The 12,409-nt window shown below is 38.7% G+C and overlaps 1 protein-coding gene across 1 annotated transcript; it reads right to left on the bottom strand.

The window, feature by feature from the left end:
* Positions 1 to 2,933: 2,933 nt before the first annotated feature.
* LOC104983832 (putative olfactory receptor 5AK3) lies at positions 2,934 to 3,863 on the bottom strand. Its single transcript, XM_010833364.1, has one exon. It carries the CDS (start codon positions 3,861 to 3,863, stop codon positions 2,934 to 2,936), a length of 930 nt encoding a protein of 309 aa, XP_010831666.1.
* Between the last annotated feature and the right edge of the window lie 8,546 nt (positions 3,864 to 12,409).

Raw genomic sequence — 12,409 nt, 5'->3', positions numbered from 1 at the left:
CAGGCAAGAACACTGGAGCAGGCTGCCATTTCCTTCTCCTCAGAGAATGAATTCTTTCATTTATTATTTCTGTCATTTATGGGGTTTTCAACATCAATTAAAAATAATTGCTACTCTCTTCTCCTTTCTTTAATATTATTTTCTGATGCCTTGAAATGTATACTTACTTAATTTATCATTATTTCCTATTTATTAACTCAAATATTTATAAAGTTATAAAAATTTATTTGAACACCTGTTATAGTTTGTAATGTCATGGTTTGTAAAATATTATTTTATACATATTTTTCAATTTTGTTTTTAACCAACCAAAGTGTTGTTTAAATGAGAATTTCAGTTTTAAGTGGTAGAATTTTAGGTGTTTTTAACTTCAAGCTTTACTTTTAAATTCTAGATCTACTTCTTTAGATCAGAGAATATTTTCTACACTATTTCTGATTTTTGGAGTCCATTGTATTTCTGTAATTCTTTCTGGGACATATAAAAAGGACATAGGAAAGAATTAAAAAAAAAAAGGAAAGAAAGAAGAAAGGGAGGGAAAGAGGAAGGAAAGAAAGAAAGAGAGAAAGAAAAAGAAGGAACAAAGAAAGATATTTGTCTGATTTCAAGTTATTTTGAAAGGGGAAAATCAGTTCTTCCAATAAACCAGACTGTGATGTGTCTATCACAGTATCAATAGCCACAAAAAACCAATTAGAAACAGCGTTTCTAACTGGATTCCCTCAGTCTACAAGGAAACTGTAAAAAGACTAAGAAATCTCTAAGTATCTGCTACTTTCTCACTATAGCTTTTCCTACTTTATTCTTTGCACCTCTTGAGCACTAATTACTGAGATGCTCAGTTGCTGGTCTTCTTTTTGCTAATAACTAAATCTAGAGAGTACCTGCTTCCTTATTTCATACTTGGATTTGTTAAGCAAAGCATGTATTCTATAAAAAGCCCATTCCCACTTATTGAGATGTCTATAGCTTCTGTGGAGTGAGCTAAAGAAGCAAAATAAACCTAAATTTTGATTTTAGGTGTGTTTGATTGGTAGGCTTCCACAATATAGAGTTTCTGTATGTATTTACTCTCATTAATTATATCAAATAGTTTTTCTGTAACTTTATTAAAATTTTTTTTTCTCAACTTGATCTTTCATGAACTGGGAGAGGTAAGTTTAACATTTACTATTACAGTACCATTATGCTTTTTTCATCCATGCATTTTGTGATCTTTCACCTTGTAAATAATAAGGTGATATTATTTAATATACAGGTTTTTCTCATGAATATAGCTACACAAAGTTCTCTATGCAAGGTATTTAAAGATATTACATTAAAGAATGTTTGTATAAGGAGACTTATCAAAATATTAAAACTTAGAAGCACCTCTGTCTTCAGAGATGATTCAGGGTGGTAAATATAAACATCTCTCCTTTCCTCTCAGAAGAGGATTTGCTTACACTTCGGGTGAAGATAAGGTTTCTCTCTGCAAAGCAAATATGAGCAGGTCACCGGCAACCTTAAGTAATATCAGAGTTTCATAATTTTGGGCTTTCTTTCCCAGAGTGCAGAAAAATGCACCCTGTTGCATGGGCTGGTATTATCTGGTTTCTTTTGATACTGTTTGTGTTAGAACTGGATCCATATCGCTATGCTTCTATGCTCGTAATTCAGTCCACAATTTGGAACTTCTGGAAACATTGAAGAAGACAATGAACTCTCATCCTATTGTTACAACATCCTATGGTTTAACTGACGAGTGAGATTGAAAGAAGTATAATAAGTGATCTCAAGTCTTTTTTTTTTTTTTTAACATGCTTGTCAACAGGATGGGTGTGTAATTAATTCTTTTTTTCCCCCCTCATGTTCAAGCTCAGGTATAACTTCTTCCGTTCAACCTCAACTCCTCCAACCTCAAGGCCTCACTTGTGGGTAAATGAGTCCATTCTGTAGCACCAAATTATTCATTGCATGTTATATATGTGCAAGATGGTATTGCTGGAGATTCATGTTATATTTAAAATACAATTTTACCAAAATGAACTGATATGATCTGCATTTGCCTGACTCCTGTGTCAGCTTCCTAGCTGGTTAGAGAACATACACAGAAAGGACAGATACTACTTCATAATGTCTGCATATGTATGCAGATTCACTGAAGGGGTTTTCCCCCTTACCTTTCTGCATGTTTTCTCAAAAAATGGCACTTTCAATTATTCTTTATAAAAGTAAAATAGCTTAGCTATAGACTCACAGCTAGAGTAATAGTACCAGACACTAAAAAAGATTTTTGTCCTGAGATTTTTTTATATTATACATATAGAGGGTATTTAAAAATTTTATACACTTTATTTTCTTGTTCTTTTTTAAGGGCAGGTGTTTGAAAAAAGGGCTCATCAAAAGGTTCAAAAGGAGTATCAAAGATCTTTTCAGACACTTTCAAGAAACACATGAATTAGAAAATTATTTAATCACAAGATGTTTTCATTAAATTTCAGATCCATTGATATAATTAAAGAATGCCTTTGGAACTCATGGGCTTCCCCAGTAACTCAGCTGGTAAAGAGTCCTCCTGCAATGCAGAAGACCCCGGTTCTATTCCTGGGTTGGGGAGATCCACTGGAGAAGGGACAAGCTACCTACCCCAGTATTTTGGGGCTTCCCTGGTGGGCTCAGATGGTAAAGAAACCACCTGCAATGTGGGAGACCTTGGTTAGATCCCTGGGTTGGGAAGATCCCTGGAGAAAGAAATGGCTACCTACTCCAGTATTCTGACCTGGAGAATTCTATGGACTGTATAGTCTATGGGATTGCAAAGAGTCAGCACGACTAAGTGACTTTCACTTCACTTGGAACTCACAAATATTTGAAACACCTTCTGCTGTTGAAAAATGAGAGAATTGTTCCTTGCTTGTTGAATCATACTGAGTTAGTAATTGATGTTCAGTCTAGGAACACTTTTTTCCAATCCCTTTTAGGGCTTCTCTTACATCTTGGTTTCTCAGACTGTAGATGATAGAGTTTAACATGGGAATCACAATCCCATAAAAAATGGAAGCCATTTTTTCTTGCTCTTGAGACTCTATGGTACCATGATGCACATACATATAAGAGAGTGTTCCATAGAAAATGGTGACAGCTGTCAGGTGGGAGGCACAGGTGGAGAAGGCTTTTTTCTTCCCTGCAGCAGAAGAGATCTTCAGGATGGCAGACAAGATAAACATGTAGGAAAAGATGATGACCAATATAGTGAATGTCAAGTTAAACCCCACAAAGGCTGCTAGTACCATGATGCTGAAGTAAATATCGGAGCATGAGAGGGCCAGAATTGGGGGTTCATCACAGAAAAAGTGGTTAATTTTATTGGATTTGCAAAACTTCAGTGAGAAAGTAAAGCCTACATTGACAGAAGCATTCAGGAAACCCATGAAGTATGAAGCAGTTAAGAGTTGACTGCAGACTCTCTGGGACATGACAGTTCCATAGCGAAGTGGGTTACAGATGGCCACATAATGGTCCACTGCCATAGCCCCCAGGACGTAGCAATCACTTGTTACAAAGGTGCCATAGACTAGCAACTGCACCATACATCCGAAGAATGAGATGGAATTTTCAGTGCTCATCAAATTATGCAACATCTTGGGAGTGATAGCAGTGGCATAACAGAGATCAACAAAAGCCAAGTTTTGGAGGAAAAAGTACATGGGGGTGTGAAGGGAAGAGTCAGTCTTGATGAGTAGTATCATGCCAATGTTACCCACCAAGGCGACCACATAGATCACTAGAAATACTATGAAGAGGACATGCCAAGACTTGTGTTGACCAGTGAATCCCAGGAGAATGAATTCAGTTACTTCAGTGCCATTGTTTTGTCCCATGGCTTGTAATGATTATCAGCTGAAAAGTTGCAAAGAAAGAGCAGAGAAAGCTGACTATTGTGATTCTTAAATTCTAGAACTGGAAATAGTACAATATATAACTTCACAGTAGGGTCAGAGAATAATTTCCATGACATAATTGACTTAGATATTTAAAGGTTGAACCTTGATATTTGACTGAGATATTTTTAGTTTGGGGATGTTGTTGTGGATCAAAGAGCATCTGTGTTCTCAAAGTGCAGAGTGATGGGTATTTCATAAGTACATCAATCCAGGAACAAATGAGATATACATAAAGAAATACTCTAATTATTCTTTCTTTTATGCTCCCTATACTTTAATTGGGCATCCCATCTTGCTCAGTGCGTAAAGAATCTGCCTGCAATGCAGGAGACACAGGAGACATGGGTTCAACTCCCCTGAAGGAGAGCGTAGCAACCAACTCCAGTATTGTCTGGAGAATCCCATGGACAGAGGAGCCTGGTGGGCTACAGTCCATGGGTCACAAATAGATGTGACTGAAGCAACTGGACATGCAAGCATGCTCATATACTTTAATTAGAAATTCTAATTGGTTTAATTACTAATCATTGTATTTGAAATCCATAGAATTCTATATGATCTTGTTTACACTCATCTTTGTATTTTTCCTTTTATCCTTTTCCTTTCCTTAGCAGCTCTTCTCTACTATGATGGTCTCAATGAAATTGTAGAGTTCCTTATGGAAGTGTCTATCACAGCATTTATGGTTGGTAAAGGATTTATTTCTTTATAAAATTTCCAATCTGTTGTGATCCTTTACTTTTGTAAAAAACAACGAAAAGTTCTCAGCATTGTGAACATTTTGTGATCGTTTAAGCACCCGATCTCACTTTCAGTAGTTGCCCCATCACAGACTAGAGACAGAGAGTCCAAGGATGGGTGCTGGTCCGTGGATCACACACTGAGTAGCACTGCTCCGTGGTGTCCATGCATCCTAATTTACCGGTGTGCTTTCCTAGTGATGGATAGCAGACTGCCTACCACTTGTCTCCACTCCAAATAACCCAGAGTGAAATTTTTGTAGGATGTATTCCTAGAGAAAAAATTTTTGATCTGCAGGCATACTCATATTTAACTTAATCAAAGTTTTTCAGATCACTTTCCATAATGGATATCCCGATGTACAGTCATACTATTCATGCATGGGGATTCCCATGTCCTCACTTCCTAGTGAAAATTTGTTATTTTCCTAATATTTTTCTGCCAGGAAAATAGGTATAAAGTGTTGCCTCATTTTTATTCATTTATCCCCTTTAATTACAAAAATGTGATTATTGTCTATTATTCTTCTTAGACTAGGGGGTTTCTATTGTTTTGTAAATTGCCTATTTATATTATTTATAAATCCTTCTATTGATTGATTTTATATGTTCTTTGTTTATCTAAGATTTGAATATCTTATCAGTTTTTGCCTGAAAAATTTTCTCACATTCTATCATCTATTAATTTTTCTTATCCTTTAGAAAACAGAAATTCTTAAATTTAAAATAACAAGTCTTCATTTATTTGCCTTATGCTTGTTCGTTTGAAGAGTAAACTTAATTTCCCAGTTCATTTCCCCAGGATAGTAAAATGCGATAATAAAACCTTTTTCATTTTAGGTTGCTGGCATATGGTGTTTATGGCACATCACATTTTATATCATATATATAATTTGATAAATCTTATTCATGTTTTCTCAGTATTTATTTTTTTAAAGAGGCAGCAGGAAAACAGGATAGAGTAATAGTAGTCACTGTGTGTCTCACTCTGTGTGTATGTGCAAAATATTTAAATATTTTAAAAGCATTATGTGATTTGACTTTCATTAAACATTTACAGATAATAGACCCAGTATATTACAGGTAACTTCTACCAAACATTTTTGAAACGATTAATTCTAATATTTATTTATGTAAATTTGTTTGAAACACATACAAATATCAAAGAATTAGTATCCAGTGTAAGTAATTTCTATAAATTGCCCCATGGGAAAAATTCACAAATGAAATAATCGGGACAATTGTAGAAGGGAAACTTATATGGCAAATAGGAAAATGTCACATATAACAACTCACCAGTAATCAGATATGTGTATATTAGTACTGCCTTGAAATAGAATTCTACACTTCTCAGTCTAAAATGCAAAGTTTAGGTGAGAATGTAGACTCACATATTTTTGATGTGAAGGTAAATTAGGATAGCCACATTGGAGACAAGTTTGGAAATATTAATGAAATTAAACACATACCTCCCTTTGGTCCATAATTTCCATTTAAGTCGCTTCAGTTGTGTCCGATTCTATGCAACCCCATAGACGGCAGCCCACCAGGCTCTGCTGTCTCTGGGATTCTCCAGGCAAGAACACTGGAGTGGGCTGCCATTTCCTTCTCCAATGCATGAAAGTGAAAGTGAAGTCGCTCAGTCGTGTCTGACTCTTCTCGACCCCATGGACTACAGCCTTCCAGGCTCCTCTGTCCATGGGATTTTCCAGGCAAGAGTACTGGAGTGGGGTGCCATCGCCTTCTCCATTATTAGTACATACTTTACACCAAATATGTAACTGAGCCTCCAATGAAAATAATGATGACTAGGCAGCTTGCTGCAGTTGATCAATACATAGTTCTGTATATGATCAATGATTGTAATGGTGTCACTCTAGTTATGGGAAGATGCAATAAGAGGGAATGTTTTCCTGGACCATAGAAGACAGGTGTCCAGAGATCTTTAATTATAAGACTGAGTCCAGTAATAGCACACTGAATGGTCTATCAGCAAAATCTTCTCTGGAACTAGGAAAGAGCCTTAGCAGTGTGCATGGAATGGTCATGAAATGCCTCCCAAAGTACAGTTGAATTTATGACCATTTGGAGAACCTATTGTTGGAGATATGTCTCCAGGACTTGGAAACGGCAAACCTGAAAGAACAACACTTGGACAGTCTCTGCAAGGACTGACAAGTTTATTTCTGCAGTCAAGCCTTTTTATAGGAGCCAGGAATAAACAGCTTAGAGCATACAGCCAGCAGAACATGGACAAGGCTAGGATATAATCAGTAAAAGATACTTCAAGGAACAGCGCATTCTTAACGACCCATGTATTTATCCACGACCCATTTTCTGAAGCAACGTCTTTAATGTTTAATTGTTAAATCTAGGCGCCGAGCATAGCCAAAGGCAGGAAATGTTCTTCAGCAATCAGTACAATGCCTGGGTACTTCTGTCCCTTCGCCATTTTCTGATGGACTTTCTCCTTCAAGGCTATTTAGCACTGTGCCTCCCAACACCTATCAACTACAGACTGGCACTGCCAAGGGCATTTGCCATCTGCCTCCACAATTTCCGCAGATTGAATCCTGTGCTCCTGCAGCTGTTGACCTTGGATGTGCCCAGAAGGGAGTTCAGGGTGGAGACTCAGGCATTCTGTGCTCCAGGAAAACTGGTAGGACAGATCTTTAGGCAGATAGATATTTTCAGGAACCGATTTCATGTCTGAATCCTTGCATCTCCATATATCTAGGAAAGCACTAAATCCCTTCGTGATGACATCAGCTCCTCATGACAAGCAGAAAACCTCTTATAAAGTAAGTTCTCGATTGTGGTGAACTCCTCCTTCACCAAAAACATATATATTGAGCTTCCCCCACTACCTCTTTGGAGCAGCTTCTCAGAACTATCTAAGGTGCTGTCTCCAGGACTGAAGCCCTTATTTTGCCTCAAATAAAACTTAACTCACACACACACACAAAGTACATATTCTAGACAAATTAATGACCACATAAACAAAGATATATAGGCACACTAGACTTGTAAATACGTGTACATATGAATGCATACACAGAAGAATGTTCATAGCAGCATTCTTGAACTCAGGAAAAATAAAACTTTTATTAATATTATTTTAAAAAATAATATTAATAAACCAGTGAGAATTCAGTAAACTGGTGCTGTGACATTTATGTAGATGTATTTCTGAAATGGAAAACTGAGTAATAAAAAGCAAGTTGCCAAACTTAGATGGTGGCTACATGAATAACTCATTTGAAAAAACCCTGATGCTGGGAAAGATTGAAGGCAGGAGGAGAAGGGGACGACAGAGGATGAGGTGGTTGGATGGCATCACCGACTCAATGGACTTGAGTTTGAGTAAACTCTGGGAGTTGGCGATGAACAGGGAGGCCTGGTGTGCTGCAGTCCATGGGGTCGCAAAGAGTTGGACACAACTGAGCGACTGAACTGAACTGAACTGACATGAATGCTTGTTATATTATTTTAAATATACTTTTATGCACCTTAAATATTGTGCAATGACAGAAGTTCCTCACAAAACCCCCACATCCCCATACATCAGTAGAGGGCTCCTTCCTCTGGAGTCAGTAACTCCAGACAGAGCTGTGCCTCCACAGATGCGATGGTCAGTTTGGGATAAGAAGGGGCCTTTAGTGGTGGGGATGGAGTGTATCAAACCAAACCCCATGACTGATGTTGACAATCTGGCTCTTTCAAACATCTTGAGAAATGAACACAGTGGGATAACTCTGCAGTGAAGGAACAAGAAACAATTCTCTCCTTTCAACTGAGTGAGAGCTAAAGGCCAGTAAGTATGTGAGTTGCCTCCTCAGGTAAATTTACTGTGAAATAAATTAAATGCAGCACTGTCACGGAGGCTTCCATCTGGTAGGTGAAAGCGCTTGTCAGAGGAAGCAAACATTGATCATAAGTCCACTTAACTAGAATCTTGATGAGATAATGACACTTGCTGTGTTAATTATTTAGAATTCAAATGAAATGTATGCCATGACATTTTCCAAGTTATGTAAAAATCAGTACAAAGGCACACACACACACACACACACATACACACAAGAACCTAAGTTTCTGAACATGCTTAACCTATTCTGAGACCTGCTGCTTTGCAGCTTCATTTGTATTCAGGACTATGCAGTAGAAAGGACCTGAGTTTGAACTCTAGTCCTACAACCTCACAGAGAAAAATGATGTAAGTCTACCCCTCAGCCTCAGTTTTACTTTATATAAAATTGGGATCACAGAATTACTTATAAGGTATGAGACTCATTGCAACACCATGTACAGCAGCAAAAGTTTGGAAACAGAGTTAAATAAATCAGAATAGATTCATACCATGAATCGTGGGTTTCCCCTGTGGCTCAGACAGTAAAGAATCTGTCTGCAATGCAGGACACCCAGGTTCAGTCCTTGGGTTGGGAAGATCTCCTGGAGAAGGGCATGGCAACCCACTCCAGTATTCTTGCCTGCAGAATTGCATGAACAAGGAGCCAGGCAGGCTACAGTCCATAAAGTCACAAAGAATCAGACACGACAGAACGACTAACACTTTTAATTTTTCTTTCATGAATCAATATATAAGTCCAACAAGCATGAGATAAATACATACCCTTATGGAAAAGTGTTCATATCAGAATGCCAAATGAACAAACCAAGTTGCAGAATAGTATGTAAATCTGGACTCTCTTAAAATAATACTTTTTTGTTTTGAACTTACCCTCCTTTAGCTAATTTTCTGTATTTATCCATGAAGAGGCTCTGGAAGGATTCATGCCAAACTTTTAATTGTTATCCTTGGGTGTGGGAGTAGACAGAGGAGGCCTTTAAACTTCAGCACTTTTTCATTTTAAAATAACTTTGTTTTATATGGTGAATGTGACTTAAAGTGATGTGGTTTATATAAACTCTCCAGCACAGGGCCAGCCATTGAATGGGCACTCAAAACTGGTCATAACACATGCAAATAACACACTAAAGTCATGTACTGCTGACTACTAATCATACATTCATTCATTAAATCTTTCACTCAATTGTTCATTCATATCCTCGGGCAATGCTCAGCCCAGTTCAAAGATCCCTTACTCCAATTCCACTGTGTCATCAGGGATGAAACCTTTATTCTAGGTCTCAGGGTGAAACTTACTAGAACTTTGACCCTTTTGCTCCACCATTTCCAGCACATACTGGGATGATACATGACTGTTTGAAAGATGGGCTGTGCTCTGATCTACTTACATGAGAGTTTCATCCAGATTCTCGTTCTGCAACTGGTACAGGCTGTTTGCCCACCGATGTCTCTGTGTGCCTCCTTCTAACTGGGGAGTTTAAAGCTTAAGCCTAAGGGATCAACACTTGCTCCCTTGAGAACCTGAGCTTCCAGGGGCTGTAATGGAATTAGAATAAACAATGTTCAGTAGTCATTTCTGCTGAAGAACATTCAAGCTTTCTCTAGAGAAGATACATTTAATCATGTTACTGTCACTGGGGACTTTTCTTTGTCTGTGTGTTGTCCTGTTACAGAACAATTCCTTTAAAATTTTTTTATTATGAGTCAGGTTGAACAATTTTTATTATGCCTAAGAATATGCATTCACTTCTAGAAAACTGGTCTCATCACCAAAATCAGAAGAAAGCCCAAACTGATATAAATTTATAATCAGACAGAGTTACTACTATTTGAATACATTTTTTGTATTACCACTTTGACCATTTTTTTTAATTTGAAGGAAAAACTGACTCTGATCTCTTTTTTTCTAATAATGTTTACATTTTAAAACGAGCCCTGGGTAAAGACACTCTTCTCTTTCTTTCGGTTACACTTTGTACCATGAGAATGCTTCAGTTAACAATCTGTGGAATAAGAGATTTTGAGTAGTCCTTGGCTATCAGGCTGCTAGGGTTACATCTTTAATCAGTGAAAGGAGAAAGCTAGATTCAATGAGTCTGTAACTTCTTGTTGAAGGGAAATGATTGGCAAAGGCTGGTGAACTGACATTCAATATTCCTCATTTTGAGTAGACCAAAATCCAACGTATTTTTGGCTGTTACTTTTGCAAAAAAGACTCATTTTTCCTTCATAGTAATAGTTTGGGAGTCAAGGTTCATTTTGTGATTTTCTCAGTCCCTTCCACATGCTGGTTGCCTCACAGTCTAACCTGTCTGCTCTAATGCTAGGCACTACACTTCTCAAATCAGGAAAAAGGATCCCGGAGGGCAGGGTGACAACTGCATACACGCTCTTGGTCAGGAAGACAAAAGCTTTCCCCAGGTCCAGCAGACTTCTGCGTACATCTCACAGAGCTCTGACTCTGGGTCCTGCACCACACGTCCTCCATTACTCGATTTCAGTGCACCTGTGGTCAACAGCTCTGCCGGTGTTACTAGTGGCAGGTTTCCTAAGGTATATCCCTGCTTCCCTGCCTCAGGAATATCTCATACACCATGGAAGACATTGAGTGGCCATCAAGCTGTGGGGGAGGAGAAAGGAATAACTGGCTCACGCTCTTGTTTTCCAGAGGGACAGGTGTCTGGGACGTGTTACATAGTTTAGTAAAATCCCTCGTGTCACTGAGTTGCAGTCTCCTGGGTGTCAGACAGCTGATATATTCATCCTTTCCGTGCTTTGGTCCTTCTATATGTCATTCTTCTTGCTCTCTCCCTGTGCTGCTTGGACAGTTCTCTCCCAAAAGTTCAGTACACTGCGTAGTAGGAGGGAACTGTCCCTGTAGGACGGCTGTCAGTTCAGACAATGGCCGACAGGTCAAGGGTCCTCAGAGCCACTCTCACTCACTGCTGTTTAGTCACTAAGTCATGTCTGATCCTTTGTGACCCCCTGGACACCAGCACACCAGACCGCTCTGTCCTTCACTGTCTTTCAGATTTTGCTCAAACTCATGTCCATTGAGTCGGTGATGCTATCCAACCATCTCATCCTCTGTCACCCCCTTCTCCTCCTGCCCTCAATCTTTCCCAACATCAGGGTCTTTTCCAGTGAGTTTGCTCTTCCCATCAGGGTGGCAAAGTATGGAGCTTCAGCTTCAGCATCAGTCCTTCCAATGAATATTCAGGGTTGATTTCCTTTAGGACTGACTGGTCTGATCTCCTTGCACTCCAAGGGATTCTCAAGGGTCTTATCCAACAGCACAGTTCAAAAGCATCAATTCTTAAACCCTCAAACTTCTTTATAGCCCAACTCTCACATCTGTACACGTCTACTGGAAAAATGTTAACTTTGACGAGACAGACCTTTGTTGGCAAAGTGATGTCTCTGCTTTTTAATATGCTGTTTAGGTTTGTCATAGCTTTTCTTCCAAGGGGCAAGTATCTTTTAATTTCATGGCTGCAGTCACCTTCCACAGTGATTTTGGAGCCCAGGAAACTAAAATCTATTTATAGCTGGCTACATATTAGGGGTCTCCACAGTCATCCTCTGTTTTGCTAATTCACTAGAACGACTCAATGTCATGGACTGAATTTTCATTCTCAGCTACCAAATTCTATTTTGAAGCCTTAACCCCAGGGTGATAGGTTTAGGAGATTGGGCCTTTTGAATGTAGGTAAGTCATGAAGATGCGGACCAAATGAAGAGGTCTATCACCCTTAAAGGAGACCCCGGAGAGTTCTCCAGTTCTTTTCCCACTCTATGAAGACACAAAGTCGGCTCTCTGCAACCCAGGAGAGGGCTCTCACCAGACTCCAACCTTGCTGGCACTCTATCTC

The sequence above is a fragment of the Bison bison genome, unplaced genomic scaffold (assembly GCF_000754665.1).
Source record: "Bison bison bison isolate TAMUID 2011002044 unplaced genomic scaffold, Bison_UMD1.0 scf7180017863437, whole genome shotgun sequence".
In the NCBI taxonomy this organism is placed as follows: Eukaryota; Metazoa; Chordata; class Mammalia; order Artiodactyla; family Bovidae; genus Bison; species Bison bison.
Note: the sequence above shows the minus strand (reverse complement) of the source record. Positions and strands in the feature narration are given on the sequence as shown.

Coding starts and splice junctions, on each gene's coding strand:
- LOC104983832 (XM_010833364.1), bottom strand. CDS start 3,863: ATGGGACAAAACAATGGCACTGAAGTAACTGAATTCATTCTCCTGGGA.